Below are 17977 nucleotides of genomic sequence, written 5' to 3' on the forward strand. Positions count from 1 at the left end.
ATAATTTTGGCGATCATTGGCAAATTGGCTATTGGGCGGAAGTTAGCTGGATCTGTAGCCGGAAGATTCGGTTTTTTAAGAAGAGGTTTAAGAATTGCTAGCTTAAGTTGGTCAGGAACTAGACCTTGGGAAAGAGAGCAATTAATGATATCGGCAATTGGCTTTGAAATGGTATTCCTTATAGCGATGAGGAGGTTGTTTGGAATTGTGTCTAAGGGATGAGAGGATGGTTTCATTTTCTTGAGAATATTTTCGATCTCAAGAGCTGATGTGGTTTCGAAAGTTTCTAGAGTCGTATTTAGTTTAGGTGGAGTATTGGGTGGAGATGGAGGAGAAGAACTAGATGAAGAGAAAGAGACAGTCAATTTATCAATTTTTTCCTTGAAGTATTCAGCTAGTTCGGAGGCTTTGTTGAGAGCTTGATCATCTGGGATGGTAGGAGGGGATGGTTTAGTGAGGGCAGAAACGTAGGAGAAGAGTGCTTTCGAATCAAAGATGAAATGATGTATTTTTTTAGAGAAAAAATCTCTCTTTGTTTTAAGAATGTTGATCCTGTAGGCATTGAGAGTGGTTTTGTATACAGCTAATGTTGTGGGGGATGGGTTTTTTCTCCATGTATGTTCTTTATTTCTTAGTTCTTGTTTAAGCAGCTTCAGTTCAGTGGTGAACCAGGGTTTCCTGTTGTCAGGCGAAGGTTGTACTACTTTGGTGATTGAAGGACAGGTTAGATCTGCGATTTTATTGGTGATGTTGCACCATGAAGATATGGCTGTAGAAGCGTTGGAGAGATCAAGTTGAGATAATTCATTAGAGAGATGGTTGCTGAGAAGGTCTGTGGAACAGGGTTTCCTGAATTGAATAGTGGTTTTTGGGAATGAAGTGGGAGGATGTCCTGAGAGCTTGAGTGTCGTGTTGATAATTTGATGGTCCGTCCAAGGGACAGGAAAACAAGAGAGTGAATCCGGGGGCAAGATACACTGATTAATGAAAATAAGGTCCAACGTGTGGCCTGCTTTGTGGGTTGGGCTTTTTATTATTTGTGTGAAACCCATATAGCTGAGTGATGAGAGTAGGGTAACACAGTTTGTTGTTTGGGTACACCAGGTTAACTAAGGGCGCCCTTCAAGATTTTCTCTGTCTCCATCTGCTGGAAGGGAGGCATAACCACAGTCTGGACTGATCCGGGTATGTACAGGGAACTCAATTACGTGCAGGGCTTTGGCTTATGACCTACCATTGCAACTTTGTTTGTCCATCTCTACAAACAGCTGCAAAACAAAAACTGAAATAAAGAAATGTTAAGAGTCCATTATCAAGATTATTTATCTGCTTTTATACCACAGGTTGAAGGAAGTGCTGAGTAAGCACAAAGTAAATCAAACCAGAAAAGCTTTTAAAAAAGGGTTTCATCTGGTGTGTTAAAAAAAAAACTGGACATGTAAGTACTAGGAAAGACTAAGGAAGGTCATACACATGACCAGCATCTGCACAAGCTCACTTCCTTATTTTCTTCCTCTCTTCCCTAGCCCGCCCACCCTCCCTCACCAAAAAAATATACATCTATGTTCATATAACGAAATGGTTTTAGATCCAATCTGTGAAACTTTACTTTGGACACAACCAAGTCATTGCAAAACAAGGGAAAAATCAGCATTCTGTTTCTTTGCTGTCAACTCGGCTTTGGCGCTGTAATTTAAAAGAAGCAGCTTTTTCACTCCTGATGATTGAATGATCAGTGAGATCTTCAAAAGATTTGGCAGCCGAACTGCTGTTTGGGAAGGGGTCCTCGCTGAAGTCCTCCTCCATGTGAGAGTCCATGCTGGGGTCCTCCTGAATGGTGTCCATTCTTTGGTGGTCCAGTTTTGGAGGCACAGTTGCAGGGGCCATCGCTGCCAGCGGCTGCACTGGTTGGAAGCGGCTGGCAGGCTGGGCAGCGGGAATGGGTTTGACAATCCGAACGGATGCGGAGTCCATGCTGCTGAGCATTTCAACATTCTGGAAAAATACAAACATCTTGGTAACCTGGGGAAGTTAAGTTTTAACGGAACCCCTTGAGGTGGTGGTGCTGACTTCCTCCCTTTAACAGCATTGTGTTCAGGACCCTTTGGCACAAGAGAAAAATCTACAAATCTACTCATGAAAAATGCCCACACACACACACACATACATATCTATCTATCTATATAATTGCAGTATGATGGCTTAAACAGTTGTATATCTTACATTATATTTTATCCAATCCATGACCTTCAATACCATAGGGTGTTTTGTAGGGGACAAAATTAAGTATACGGTATTTGACTTACTTTGCTGTTTTGTGTTGCATGTTAAATGTAATGGATGAACCACACTATAAATTTCTAACTCTTATTGTTACTCACTTTGAAGTTTTTTTTTGTTTTTTTTTTGAACGATAAGGTGATCATTGAAGTTTGAGTTAATAAATAAATAGATAAATAAATAAAAAGCATGCCCTAAGCAAGCTGCCAACGAACCAAATGCTGCTGGCAAGGCTTCATCCGGCTCTTTCTTTCTACTTAATTTTGTCCCCTGTAAGCATAAGCAATGATTACAATAAGGTAACAGGGTCTCATAGAAATGAATTACCATTCAGCACTAAAACAGTAAGGGGAAACAGCTCTGTGGCTGTCAAGTTGTCCAGCAGTGTAACTGGACACAGTGCAAAGAGGACACATTCATGAACATTGTGGCCATTATCTCACAAGGCATCTCAGATATACATTTTACCTCACCACGGAGGGCATGTTCATTTTAAGGCCAAATTAGTCTCTGTCTGTCTACCATCCTTGATATACAAGTTCCATTGCAATTATAAACTTCACTGCAGCGGAGTCTGACAGGAAAATAAATATTAGTGCACTTCATTCGGCAAACACTGTGACAACAAATACAATAAATACACTTGATCAGAAAAAGAGAGAAGAGCTTTTTTTTTTCCAGATGAACTGTGCTGGTTTTAAGCCCACAAGAGGAGAGTTTGTGTGTCTCTGTAGCAGCTTGCTCTCCAAGACCAGGATTCTTGTAAACTAGCTACTCAGGTTAGCTGGTGACAAAGAATCAGTTTGCTTTCTACTCCTCCGCATCATACTTACACTTGGGTAAAACAAAGATTTTGTATTCTCTTCATACTGTTTATCTAATTTCTTGTCCTAAAGAAACAGACAAAAAAAAAAAAATTAGTCTCAAAACAGATTATAGGATTTTACTCCCTCTAGATCGGAACCTGTCCAATATGCGGTGCTTGTACACATGATATCCTGAACATACCCAGATCAGTCCAGACAAGTTGGTTTTGCCTCCCTACCAGCAGATGGAGTCAGAGAAACAAAACTTTGAGGCACTGCTACATAACAGAGTGCCACCTGCAATCCCCTCAGTATTTCTCGGACTCCAGCAGATGGTAGAGGTGCAACCCTGCAGTCTGAGATTAAGAGAAAGAGAGAAATTGAAGTAGGAGAATTTCAGAGGAAGCTCCCTGAGGTGTTAGGCTCCTTGGTGGACCATCCCCTCAGGTTGAGCCGGGCGTCCGGGGGAGGGGGCGGGTTGGGAACCCCTGCCTTGTGCTCGCCCGCATTGTGCCGGGGGCCCTGAAAGCGAAGGGACTGGTTCCCTCAGGACCTCAGAAGCCTCTATCTGTAAGGCTCCGGAATCAGGGAAGTATCCGTGTATGTGTTTTTTTTGCCTTGGTATCTGTGATTTTGAAGTTAAAAAAGAAAAAGAAAGAAAGGAGCAGAAAGGCAAACAGCTTGTTGCTGGGGGGGGGGGGGGGGGGAGGTATGGCCACAAGGCAACAAGGGCTGCAGGCCTTGGCAGACAGAAGGAAACTACTACGTTGGTCTGCGTGTGTCCTGGGGGTCCCAGGGGGAGCAGTATTAGCAGCCAGGCCTGTAGTGGAGGAGATGCGGTATTTGTTTTCCCCGTGCGTCTCTGGGGGCTGTGCCGAGGCCGGACAGCAGCAGTCTTTTCCGCTGCAGTGCCCGGCTGATTTTTCCACGCCGCAGGAAATGGCGCAGTGTGGTTAAGAAAAAATAAAAGGCGCGCGCCAGAGCGGTGATTGAGGCCGGTGGTGTTTGCAGGCCGTGGGGCGGCCATTGGTGCGGGAGCATGTGGTGTGGCGCCCGAACCGCGCAGAGAAGTGTGCCGCACATGTGAGCTGGAGTCTACACACTTGAATTCTTGCTCCCTGGTTGTGCTTCAGGAGAGGAGGGTGCTTCAGTGGGGGCGCACCAGGAGAAGAGGATTTCTCGCCCTTTGGCGGGGGGTGGACATCGGTGTCAGCAGCCGAGTGTCCGGGGAGCCCCGCGAGGTGGCTGGATCCGTAGAGGGCCACGGGCAGGAGTTTTTTTTTTTTTTTTTTTTTTAAACTAGGGAACCCAGAGATTACCCTCCCCCATTTTCTCCTGTAGTTCAGGGGGACTCTGATGGGCACTGTGACAGCAGTTGTGGACCCAGATGTAGTTAAGAACGACCCAGATCCGGATGAAATATTGGAGGGGGATGATCCTCGAGTTGTCCGTTTATTTAAGAAGGTGGAACTATGCGCCCTCTTATTCCACAGGTATTGGGAGTTAAAGTGACTCTGGAGTCGTTGGATAGCGAGGGGGTGAGTCCGTTCCTTGATTGGATGGGCTGAGGGGGGGGGGTGTCCCCCCCCCCCCCCCCCCGAGTGCCTTTCCCTTACCTAAGAAGATCAGGAAGTTGGGAAGCTATATCCCCTGATGGAGACTTTGGAGATACTGAGGGTACCGAAGATGTATGCTGCGGTGTTGGTGGTCACTTAAAAATAGACTACCCCTGTGGTAGGGGATGCCGTTTTGAAGGATGTGCAGGACCACAAGTTAGAGATTCACCTAAAGCGGATGTTTGAGGTCCCTGTGCTGAGTCTTTGGGCCGCTGTTTGTGCCAGCTTGATGCAGAGGGCCTGTCGGTGTGAGGTGCAGAAAGCCCAGGAGACAGCTTCGATAGGAGATAGTATCCTACAGTCAGCTCATTTAGAGGCTGGGATGGCTTATGTAGCTGATGCGTTCTATGATTTGGTTCGCACGTCAGCCAGGAGTATGTTCTCAGTGGTGGTGGCCCGTAGGCTTTTGTGGATGCGCAATTGGTCAGCAGATATGTGGTCGAAGGCTCAGCTGTGTAATCTCCCTTTCAAAGGGAAGCTTATCTTCAGAGAGGATTTCGACCAGCTGATGAAGATGTTGGGGGAGCAGGCTGTCTGAGGATAACTGTGCTAGTAAAAAGATGTTCCCAGTTCAGAGATTTGAGGAGATTTCGGTCTGGTACGACAACCTCCAATGCGTCTGCGAAGCCGATGGGCAACTGCCAGCAGTCCTTTTGTGAAGGCCATAGAGGCTCCAGGGATGGTGCCAATCAAGGGGGTCGGTGGTGGAAAGTCAACACAAGGAAGCCAGGGTGTCCCACTCCTGTAGAGAAGCCATAGGGGGCAGCTTGTACAGCTTTTACGTGGAGTGTACCAGGATTACCTCAGACCGTTGGGTGCCAGAGGTCATAAGAGACTGTTATGCTCTCAAAGTTTTGTGCTTGGTTAGGGAGGCCTTTCTAGAGTCTCATGTGGTCTCTCGCAGCAAGCGGGAGGCTGTGTGGAAGACACTGCAAAGATTACTGGGTCTACGTGCCATAGTGCCCGTGCCGCGGGAGGTACAAGGGCAGAGCAGGTACTCCATTTACTTCGTGGTTCCCAAGAAGGAGGGTACCTTCTGTCCCATTTTCATCCTGCAGGAGAACAGGGCCCTTCGGGTACCATGTTTTTGTATGGGGATATTGCACACAGTTACCACAGCAGACTGTAAAGGAGAGTTCCTGGCGTCCCTAGACTTGATGGCGGCATATCTTCATATTCCATTTCAGGTGGACCATCAGAAGTTTCTTTGTTTCATAGTGCTGGGTCAGCATTTCAGTTTCGGGCTCTTCCTTTCGGATTGGTGATGGTGCCGCAAACCTTCACCAAGATGATTGTGGTGGTGGCTGCGGCCCTACGCAAGGAAGGAGTTCTGGTTCATCCGTACCTGGATGATTGGCTTATTCTAGCAAAGTTGGAGGAGGAGTGCAAGAGGTCGCTTCAGCAATGATGAACACCTTGCAATCACTAGGCTGGGTCATAAATATGTCAAAGAGCCATCTGTTCTGACGCAATCCTTGGAGTATCTGGAGGATCTATTCAATACTAGAAAGGGCAGGGTGTTCTTGTCGGAGATAGAGTGAGGAGGTTGCAGGCACAGGTGACATGCCTGCTTCGTCTTATGTTGCCAACGACTTGGGGTTACTTTCAAGTGCTCGGTTCCATGGCATCCACATTAGATTTGTTTCCTTGGGCGTTTGCGCACATGACACTTCTGCAGCACGCTCTGTTGTCCAAATGGGACCCATTGTCAGGACAATATCATCTGCCGTTGCCCTGCTGCAAAAATCCAGGTCTACTCTCTATTGGTGGCTATCTCAGCACAATCTGATGAAGGGAATGGACCTGAAACTCTCGGCCTGGGTGGTGGTCACTACGGACACATGTGCGAGTATTTTCGGACAATGCGACAACAGTGGCATACATCAACCAGCAAGGAAGGACGAATAGTCTGGTGGCTGCTCTGGAGGCACAGCGTTTGTTCATGTGGGCAGAGCGCTATCTCGAGGGCATTGCGGCCTCGCATGTCGTGGGGCAGGAAACGTATAGGCAGACTTCCTCAGCAGGCAGCAACTGGAACTGGGGGAATGGGAGTTGTCCCACAAGGCTTGGAACCGCATTTGCGCCTGGTGGGGTGTTCCCCAGCTGGGCCTCATGGCAACATGGTTCTGCACAAAGACAGAGAGGTCGGTTTGGGTGGGCCTGGATGCTCAAATGTGCCCTTAGCTGGCGGGGAGCCTGCTGTACGTGTTTTCTCCTTGGCCTTTGGTTGAATTCTGAGGCGTATAGAGGCGCATCCCAGTTCCGTGGTGTTGAAGTGCCCGAGTGGCCGTGGTTTGCAGATCTATCTGGTGCATCTGGCAGTGGTCTGATCCCTTCAGCTGATTCACCTACCAAAGTTGCTGTGTCAGGAGCCCATATTTTCAGATCGAGAGGATCACCTTTGTCTCGGAGGCTTGGCTTTTGAGAGGTGGTGGCTGCGCCTGGAAGGTTATTCACACCAGGAGTGGTCGAAGGATTCCCCTAGGGACAGGGCACTGCATCTTTTGGATGTGAGGAGAACTCTGTTGCGTTATTTGAAGCTGTCAAATAGTTCCGACGCTCTGATCACCTTTTTGTCCTGTATGGGGACAGGAAGAAGGGAGAGAAGGCCTCTAAGGCTACCATTTCCCGTTGGTTGAAAGTGGCTATTTGCATGGCCTATATTTGTAAGGGCCGGCAAATTCCAGTGGGGCTGAAGTGCACTCCCCTAAGATCGTTAGCCACTTCCTGGGCAGAATATGTCAGTTGCTGTCACCTCAGGAGATTTGTAGAGCTGCGGTGTGGTGCTTGTTGCATACTTTCACCAGACATTGGCGCAGGAAGAAGTGTTCTTTGGTGAGACTGTTCTGTGTGCAGGTCTTTCGGGTTCCCGCCCACTCTAGCAGTGCTTTGGTACATCCCACTTGTCTGGATTGATCTGGGTATATTCAGGAAAGGAAAATTGATTCTTACCTGCTAATTTCATTCCTGTAATACCACAGATCAGTCCAGAGACCCAGCCCGTCACTGCCGAAAGACTATGTTTTTTGCCAACTGGTGGTTCAATTTGATTTGCCTTTCAGGGTATTTGGGAAGCTGTTGATCATGGTTTGGGTTTTTCAGATTTAGTTTTTGGGAGTGTTTTGGGCTCCAGTTTTTGGGGGTTTCCAACCCTATAGTTTTCCCTGTTAGCCCGAGAAAGGGGTTTTGGGTTACATCTTGGCTTGGATACAGGACAATACTGAGAGGACTATAGGTGGCACTCTCAGTTATGTAGCAGGGCCTCAAAGTTTTGTTTCTCTGACTCCATCTGCTGGTAGGGAGGCAAAACCCACTTGTCTGGACTGATTTGTGGTATTACAAGAATGAAAACTAGCAGGTAAGAACCAATTTTCTTTTATTACTTTAAATCACTAAGCATTTGACTGGCTTACACAGATTTATTTTAACTGAACACCTGTGCTAATTAAAGGATAACCCCATAAATTCCATGAATTTTGATACATGCAATTTTCCTCTCTGATCAATCTCAGGAGTTTTTCCAACTGGGAAACAGACTGAAGACAAATGTAAAGCTACTGTGAAGATAATGGAAAGAAAAGAAAAATTAAGTAGAGGCTGGAAGGAGATGCTTATTGTACACCATACTGAAGAGTGAGCAGTGATTTTAGAAGCTTAAGAGAAAATTCACTGCTAAGTGAAAATACACACCAGCACTGTGGGCCACAAAGCGAAGAGAAAGAGGTGGCTTATGAGCAGAGCTCAGCAAGCAAGGCAAGAGATGAGGGTGACGTGACAAACAGCTTCTGGGTCCGAACAAAAGAAGTCAGAGTGAAAAGAGAAGCTTGCCGTCATTAGCCCAATAGTTGCAAGCTGAAAATCTAGATGAAATTACAATTTACTTACCACACAATGGACCAAAATACTGAGGGGAATCCAAAACAGCAACGAAAATACAACAACAGAGCCCACTATATTGTCTGCAAGGAATTTGCCTGTAAACAATAAGTTAAATACAAAAAAAGGTTTAATGTACAAATAAATATTTAATCTGGCATATAAAACAGGATCACTTCAATAGTTAACATATTTTGAAACAGCATAAACCCTATTTTTCTCTACATGTTCTTTGTTAGTTTTATTCCTGCTTCTGTTTTAATACATTTACATTTTTCTACACTAAACATGCCCATGCAAGGGGTATACTTGTGACCCCCTTCCGGGCCTGATCTTGCAAACTCTGCAATAAGCAAATTAGTGGGTTTCTGAGGGCAGAGACAGCAATGGGTAGTTGAACTGCCTTTCCCTGTTTCTTGCTAGTACCACGCCAATGTAGCTCAGCAATCTACATAGTTACAGTTCAGGCAAAACACCTTATCTTCTGTTCATCCAGGCCATCAGTAACTGCAGCCTATCCAGACCAACAAGTAACCGCAGCCCGACTCAAAAGTGTGGACCCCATGACACTGCTAAATTCATATGCCTGTATACTAACGTTTTCTAGTGGAAAAGAAGTTCTAGAACAAGAGGCCACCATATGAGGCTCCTAAGGAGAAAGAATAACATCACAATATATCTCACTACAGAAAGGGAATAGATCCCAGCAAAGACAAAAATAGTACCAGAATTCAGTATCGCATGGAATAAGCACAGAGGATCCTTATTGTGAAGTACAGGACAAGCCAAGGATCAACTTGGGATGCACAGCATTTGCAAAAGCAAGCAAACTGAACAGACTGGATGGGCATCATATTCTATATTGCTAAAAGGTACCGCTTGTCAATTAGAAGGTAACAAAGTACCATAATAGAGAAACCCAAGATGCATTTATATAGCGAAGTATCAACTGCATACAGGAGTTCTCATGCCTTCGTCTTATCTCAAACATTAGTCTAGAGGTCTTCAGACTCCATATTCCATCTTCACTAAATATATGAAGCCACCAAAGCCTCAGAGAACCAGTGGCATTTAAAAACCAGGGACGAATATTTGTGTATTATTCTAATGAAGAAATGAGGGCAGGGGAAGCGGGATGCTGCAGAAAATCATGTTCTCTTTCAGTTTGCACCCCCCCCTCCAAGACTTAAGAGTAAATATCTAAAGCTACAATACTGAACGCTCACCATCAGCAACTGCCAAGGAAGTAACACTGTTTTCACTGGTTCCTGGAGCACTGACAAATTCTACTCAAATTCCCAATTACTCAGTTGCCAGGGTCCTGCTACGTGACGGTGCTCAGAGCAGCAGCAGGCCTTATGATATAACTGCCTGGGCTGAGTATTAGATGTCCCAGGGGTGGGTATTTAGCACCTCCTTGAAATTGCCTCACTATCACCATTAGAAAATTTCTTTCAATTTTTAGAAACTGGCAGCAAGATTCAGCTATAATCCTCACGCAATCAAGTCAATGAGAACTGATGTACATGCACTATCCTCTAATCAAGAGTAAACATCTGGCCACTCAAGCAGGATAGAACATATCTGAGACCTCAACTGGTCAATCTGACAGGGTACTTTTGGCCTTCAGCACCATAATTAGACAGCATGTACTGCTGAGTAAACAGTTAGACATGTACTGTGTCCCACTGCATCACATCACAAATTCACCGCAACAGAAGCACTACAGTGAAAAAACACCTGAATGTTATGTCAGGAACCAAGGAATTCCCTCTTCTAGCAGGTTCTTGTGCAGTCAGCAAATGAATAATTAATCCTTACCAAAAGTATTGATGCTGAGTTTGTCAATGAAATCCCATATGCGCTCGATCACGTCTTGTACTTGCTTCTCACATTTACCCTGTAAATGATAAAAAAAAAAAAAAAAAAAAATCACATGGAGAGTGACACAGTGAGCAAGGTTCCTCACAGAATACTCTTAACTGAGCAGCTTCATGTTAGCTCACTTTCTACCAGCAGCTGTAGCTAGTACTACAGGCCAGAGTCCAGCTTCTGAGTTGGGGGAAGAGCCGGTCCAGCTCCAAGGGTGGGTCACTGCCAAAGGAGATATATACCTCGAGTGTGCCTTCAAGTGCAATCTTTAAGGGGATCTTCAGTTCAAAAACTAACACATTTTGGATCTCATTTAGCAATGGGCAGGAGGAGTTTCATGTTAGGCTGGAGAGTGAGTGAAGCTTCGCTGTATTCTGATGTTTACATACAGGCCGATACAGTACAGTGCACTCTGACGGAGCGCACTATTAGCCTGCTCTTGGATGCGCGTTTTCCTTTACCCCTTATTCAGTAAGGGGAGGAAAACGCGCGTCCAACCCGCAGCACCTAATAGCGCCCTCAACATGCAAATGCATGTTGATGGCCCTATTAGGTATGCGCGCGGGATACAGAAAGTAAAATGTGCAGCCAAGCCGCACATTTTACTTTCAGAAATTAGCGCCTACCCAAAGGTAGGCGCTAATTTCTTCCGGCACCGGGAAAGTGCACAGAAAAGCAGCCGACTTAGTATCATGGCGATATTAAGTCGGAGGTCCCGAAGAGTAAAAAAAAAGTTAAAAAAAAAAATTTTGAATTCGGCTTGCGACTGTCGGGACGAAAACCGGACGCTCAATTTTGCCGGCGTCCGGTTTCCGAGCCTGTGGCTGTCAGCGGGCTTGAGAACAGACGCCGGCAAAATTGAGCGTCGGCTGTCAAACCCGCTGACAGCCGCCGCTCCTTTTACCCGTTTTTACCGCCGGGCCTAATTTAAATACTGAATTGCGCACACCGGCGAGTGGCCGGTGCGCGCACCGGGATAGCGGGCGTTTGCCCGCTCTCCCGCGGACTTTACTGTATCGACCTGATAGTTATTAGTAAGGATATTTTTAGAATATTGCTGTGATTTAAATTGAATTGCACTTTTGTATTTTCTTTGCAATTTTGGATAGCATTACAATTGCTGTTAGCTGCTTTAAGCAGAACTGTATACTGGAAAGATGGATACAAATTGAGGGCGGATGTAATAAGGTGCACAGCTTTACCTGCAGGTGTGCACACATTTTAGGTGCACAAACTGTACTGCCAACGTAGAAAGGAGCTCTGCAAACAAAACATGTGTGTACAAAAGTATGTACAGGCTAGCAGTCCTCCAATGTAAAATTTTTTTTTTGTTTAAATTTTTTTTATTGAGAAAAATTGAACAGCTGATACAACTGTAACATTTGAAAAAGCAGTCATTTTGAACAATAGCAATGGAAAACAGAAAGAAAGACTAAGAGTAGGAATACATAAGGAACTAAGAAGTGCACTACAAGAAGTTAAAATAATAACAAGAACTAATGGTAAGAAAAACAGACAGGGGTATAGGGCAGAGTAGAGAAGGGAAGTGAGAAAGGAGAGAGAGAGAGAGGGGGAGTAGCAAGGACAACATCTGTAATACATCTGTAAATCAGCCAACGCCAATCTACTAACAAATATATGTTATAAGGAAGTAATATCCACACTAGAGCCCATTTCTGTAATCTATTAAATTTAATAGCCATAGCTATTTCATACTTGTAATAGAGACAAACAGAATTCCACCATAAATGTTCAGAAAGTACGGTAAGTCACAGCGCTTCCAATTAGACATGATATTATGCTGTGCTACAGTCAGTAGAAAATCTAACAGTTTCCGTTGAGGCTTAGAGAGAGTTAGGGAAGGGCTTGCACCCTTAAGGATTACCAAGGAGTATGTAATAGGCTGAGTAAGAGCCAGAATGGAAGAGACAGTAGACCAAACCTAGAGCCAGAAAGTTTGTACATGGGGACAAGAAAAAAGCATGTGTTGCAGAGTAGCTTTGGCGGTTGAACAAGGCCAACATGCATGGGCTGGAAGTAAACCTGCATGATGAAGCTTCCATGGGGTCCAAAGTGCTCTATAAAGGATAAAAAAGGAGGTCTGTATTACACTGGAAGATAGGGAAACATGAAGAGAAACCGACCAAACATGAGTCTATACTTCTGGAGGTGGAACCTCTTCAAACTCCGATGACCAGGCAGAGTGCCATGGGGTGAGAGATTTGATGAGTTTGTATAAATTTGATGCTAAATGCCCCTTTGCCCCCAGTTCTTGTTACACGGTTAAAAGATAAGGAGTGGCATCAGAGTACAAATCTTGTTCTGTAAAAGTCTGCAAGGCATTGCGTAGTTGTAACCATGCAAAAAATTGAGATCTGGGTAAACCACAGTTGATCCTGCAACTGTGCAAAAGACATCAAAGCGTGGTCATGAGTTACAAAGGAGAGGTGCCAGATATCTCTATGTTGCCAGAGGGGCCAGGCAAGAGAACGGTCCCCCACTTTAATTAAGGGATTAAGCCAAAGAGGGGCCAAATTAGAGGCTCGACAAGAGCAAGTCTGCACCGGTCTAATAGCTTCCAAATCCAAGAAAGCACAGTGTAGGGAGCACAGTATTGGATTAGAGGCATGCTTAGGGAGGAGCAACATCCCTGGGAAGCTAGTGAGCGGGTAAGGAGAGAGAAGGTGCCGTTCAATGCATACCCAACGAGGCTGCTCCAAAGTAGTAGCCCCAAAGGGAAAGTAATAATACCCATGCTACAAAATAAAAGGTTGATGATAGGTATAAAAATCCAGAAAGTTCACACCTCCAGATTGCCTACTGGCTTTCAGTTTACTAAGAGCTATCCTAGGTACTTTATTATGCCTGAGGAATCTTATTAATAACCTATCCACATGTTTATAAAAATCTTTAGAGAATGTGTCACCTCAAATGGCCTTTCACTTGACTGTAGCTCCATCGGCGATCTGCGCCCGCTGTGGTCAAGCCACAGGCACACTGTCCCATGTTTTTTGGACATGCGCCCCCAGTGCAGTGGTTCTGGCGTCGAATGGCAGACTACATGGCTGACTTGTTGGATGTGGCTTTTCCAGTCACCCCACTGTGGTTATTATTTGGCTGCATATCCCTGATTTGGATTCGAGATTCTGGCTCACATCTGCTTTTACACAAAGCTTGTCTTGTAGGGAAAAAGGTGATTCTTTTGGTTTGGAGAACTCCTGACGCTGCATCCTTCTGGGTCTGGAGGAACTGCTTTCATGACATGATGAATATGGAATGTCTGGTGTCCCGGACATCCCCAAGACGTCAGCGGCTTTTTCTTAAGGTGTGGCAACCTTATCTACAATCTCTTCCACACCGAGCACGAAGTCTTATTGTAAATGATTAACTCTTCTATACCACGATCAGTGCCTGGATGAACTCTACTAATTTAGTAGACTAATACTCACCTGTAGAACATCACTTGGGGGGGCATTTCTGGAGTTGTATTATGTTGACGTTTGCTTCTGAGGGGGCTCAGAGTACTGTCCTCCTCAGTGTTGTATCAACTGTTGATGGTAAAAATGAATAAAAAACATTTAAACATAAAAAAATCTTTAGAGAAAAAAATGGGAATCATAGCGAGGGTATATGTGATTTTAGGAGCCAATACCATTTTAATGGTTTCTAGCCGACCCCACCAGGTAAGATGCAAGGGAGACCATTTCAGTATTGCTTCCCAGAGCATCTGCAGTATTCTGAGTTCACCCTCAGCTATCGTAGCTGTTGGATCTGTGTAAAAGTAAATCCCTAAATATTTAAGTCCTTTTGAAACTTTTTGTATTGGAAAATGAGATAAGTCTACTGTGGATCCCAGATAGTTCAAGGGAAGAAGCTCCATCTTGTGCCAATTAATCTTGTAACCAGAAAAAGAGTAGGAGGAGATTAGAGCAAATAATCAAGAAAGGGAGGAGACAGGATTAGATAAGAAGAGGAGGACATAGTCAGCATAAGCAGATAATTTAAATATTTCTGAGCCAATAGTGACACCTTCTATGCAGGAATCAGAGCGATTAGCCGATAATGGTTCCAAAGCCAGATTAAAGAGGAGCTGGGATAGGGGCAGCCTTGGCGGGTACCCCTGTATATTGGAAAAGTTTTAGAGGATTGATTGTGCATGTATAAAAAAGCTGTTGAAGAGTAGTATAAGTATTGCACCCAAGATAGAAAGGTGGGCCCAATTCCAAACCATCGGAGTGCAGCAAACAGAAAAGGCCATTCGACCCAGTCGAAGGCCTTTTCTGCATCTAATGAAACCACAACAGCTGGCTGTAAAGAAGAAAACATTGACTCATGAATATGAAGGAAAAGGCAAGAGTTATTGGTGATAAGTCAATTTTTAACGAAGCTCGATTGATCTGGGTGAACAAGGATGGGCATAAGCCGGGATAGTTGAGTAGCCAGTATTTTTGCAAAACTTTTATAATCTGTGTTTAGGAGAGAAATCGGGCGATAACTTGCTACTTTCGTGTCATCTCTATCTGGTTTTGGAATAACTACCACACAAGCCTCTGTAAAAGCCGAGGAAGCCTCAGGCTGATAGAGGAGGGATGTAAAGTAAGCATAACACTTTAAAGATTATAGGGCGAGGAAACAGAGTTGCGAAGGGGCCTGGAAAGAATTCTGTGGGCCCGCTCTACCTCAAAGGGGTGTTTCAAAGGTGAGCTGCAAACATGCTGGGATTAGTTTAAGAATAAAATCCAGCATATCGGAGCTTTCCATCCCTTCCGGGATTCCCAGTATTCTTATGTTGTTCCTACGATTCATGTTTGACAGAACTTCAACGTCCTGCTGTAGTTTTCCTACTTCCTTGGCTAAACGCGGGAGTGGCGCAGTAGTTAATAGCAAGGAAGAAGTTTGGGTTTCCACATCATCTAGCCTCACTTGAAAGCTTACCATTTGGGTCAACACATTTTGCAAGTCCCCCCTAATGGCAGCGGTGGCATTGATATTGACTTGGATCATGTCCTTGAGCTGTTTTAGTACGACAAGATCTGCAGACGCCATTGTTTTCGGCAGCGGGACCTTGTCTGGCGATGGTGGGTCTTGCTTCGCTCTTTATGAGCCCGTTGCCGCTGCAAACGCCGCTTCAATTTTACCCAATTTTGAAGAAGCCATTATGGAAGACACTCAGAGTAGTTGTCGCGGAAATCTTCCGTCTCATGGGTTTGTTCATAAGAATGGGAGGTGAGATCTCACGGAGCAGTGGGTTTAGACAGCCATTTTGGTCGCTGCTCAGGAGTGCCCCCCCCCCCCCCATTTAAATTTAATGGTAATGATGACATTAGCTATTAACCCCAATGCAGAGAGGTGCACTACCTTAACTCAAGTTTCCAGCTCTAAGCCAGCACGACCCCTGTTCACAGGTAAAGTTTTCAGGGCTAATGTTAGTCTATGGGCAGACGCTTGGGTTCCAGTACCAGGACCAGTATTCAGGAATATTGGTCCCAGCATAGTTAGGAGCATAAAGTTATGCTCTTAATTCAATTTACACAGGATTTATATGGGAGTTTTGAGCACATACATCATACTTTATGTGCAGATAACATTATCTGTGCACAGAAAATATGGAATGTGTGCATAAATCATATTTTTGTGTGTTAAGCATTACTTTTTATGCACATTTTCCGATTAGCACTTTTTTTTTATTCCCAATGCATTAGCATACCATTACCTTACTGCATCAAGAGTCATATTTTCAGTTAGCAGTTGCGTTAGGAAATCGTGAGTTGAATTTCAGTGTACAGTTTTTTTTTCCCTCATCATTTTTATTGGAGATTTCACATGAAATACATTAACACATCAACAGTGATAACATAAGCAACATGAAACAGGAGAATAAGTGTCAGAACTTATGCCTTACTCGCCGCAGCTGTGATCCTATATGACCAGATCTTATACAAGAACCTTCAATTAGTGAAACAAGTAAGGTACACAAATTGAAATTGAAACCTCTCAAGTTTTATTTAGCCTCTGTTTTCCTAACCCCTTCCCTAGGTAACATCCTCCCCCTCCTTTCTCCCGTGGTATGGGATTAAATTGCAGTGCTATGTAGATTTTCTGTGATTTTGGGGAACAGGAACTCCAGAAAGGGTTTCCACATTGCCATCATCATTTGAGTTTTTTTGCTGGAGGAGGCCTTCCAACTTAAGTAATCGAATCATTTTTTGGAACCAATGTTCTGCTGAAGGTGGGGTTTGCAGTATCCAGTGACTCAGAATAACTTTCATCCCCATAAGACCCATTTTCAGAATCTAGAGCTGGTCTGAATTGTTCCACTCTGTAGCATCCAGAGTGCTTTTGCCAAAAAGCCATAAGTTCAGGTCAACTTGAAACGCTTTTCCCAGAATCTCCTTTGATTTGGTGGAAATTTGATACCAGAAACTCTGGATATGAAAGCACATCCAAAACATATGGATGTAGTCCCCAAGGGATTGATCACATTTTGGACAATGATCTGAAGGGGCTTGCGAAGCCTGAAATGCTCTTTTAGGTTTCCAATAAAATTGCCACAAAATTTTTATTTAGGTCTCCCCCAGAAGAGAACATTTTCTGAAAGTTTTGGGATATTTAGAAAGCAATTTTTAAAAGTTTGATATGAAAGGTAAAACTCAGACCACGTTCTCCATCTCTGATAAAGAGTTTGAAGGATGTCTTCAGGGATAGTATTATTAAGTATTTTCCTAATAACGGCTATAGACTGTTTTACATCAGTCTTCGGGACCGCTAGAATAATCTGGCGTAAAATTAAGGAAGAGTGTGGTTCGGGAAACTGAATTCCGGTGGATTCGAGGAAGTGCTCACCTGTAAGTAGCCATAGAAATGTTGAGATGGTATACTAAATACCTCTTGTATATCTTGAAAGCTTTACAATTGTCAGGTTTCAGGTGAGAACATTTGGTATAAACTTGTCAACCCTCTAGCCTCCCAGTTAGTGAACACAGAGGCTCCTAAACCGGGTACAAACATGGGATTCTGGCTGATGTGCTGTAGTGTGGAGGTAGTACTTGGGTGGCCTACTAGCTGACAGAGAGGCCCACGCTTTTCTGCAAGAAAGGATCAGGAGGTGTGCTTTTAAAAGTTTAGGTAATGTTTTGAAAGGGCATTGTATAACGAAGTCAGTGTTGGGATCTGGTACCACTGTTTAAGATACGGATAGGGAATACCATATTTTTCGCTCCATAAGACGCACTTTTGTTTCCCCAAAAGTGGGGGGGGGAAATGTCTGTGCGTCTTTTGGAGCGAATATTTAAAAAAAAACCACAAAAAACCCCACAAAAAACAACTAACTACAAACAATGGTTTTTTGTCCCCATTCTCCATCCCAACCCTTTAAATTTAATTAACTAAAAACCCCCACCCTCCTGACCCCCCCAAGACTTGCCAAAAGTCCCTGGTGGTTCAGAGCGATTTCCTGCACTTGGGCTGTCGGCTGCCAGTATCCAAAATGGCGCCGATAGCCTTTGCCCTATGTTACAGGGGCTACCA

The 17977-nt window shown here is 44.5% G+C and overlaps 1 protein-coding gene across 1 annotated transcript in view; it reads right to left on the minus strand.

Annotated features, from left to right (window-relative positions):
- Window positions 1-1543: 1543 nt before the first annotated feature.
- The window catches only part of ADAM17 (ADAM metallopeptidase domain 17), a 204536-nt gene continuing 188102 nt past the window's right edge, over window positions 1544-17977 (minus strand). Inside the window, 4 exon segments of the mRNA XM_029595847.1 lie at window positions 1544-1995; window positions 3114-3170; window positions 8588-8676; window positions 10400-10478. Coding sequence (XP_029451707.1) covers window positions 1648-1995; window positions 3114-3170; window positions 8588-8676; window positions 10400-10478 — 573 coding nt within the window. The 3' untranslated portion in view covers window positions 1544-1647.

This window comes from Rhinatrema bivittatum, chromosome 3 (assembly GCF_901001135.1).
Source record: "Rhinatrema bivittatum chromosome 3, aRhiBiv1.1, whole genome shotgun sequence".
In the NCBI taxonomy this organism is placed as follows: domain Eukaryota; kingdom Metazoa; phylum Chordata; class Amphibia; order Gymnophiona; family Rhinatrematidae; genus Rhinatrema; species Rhinatrema bivittatum.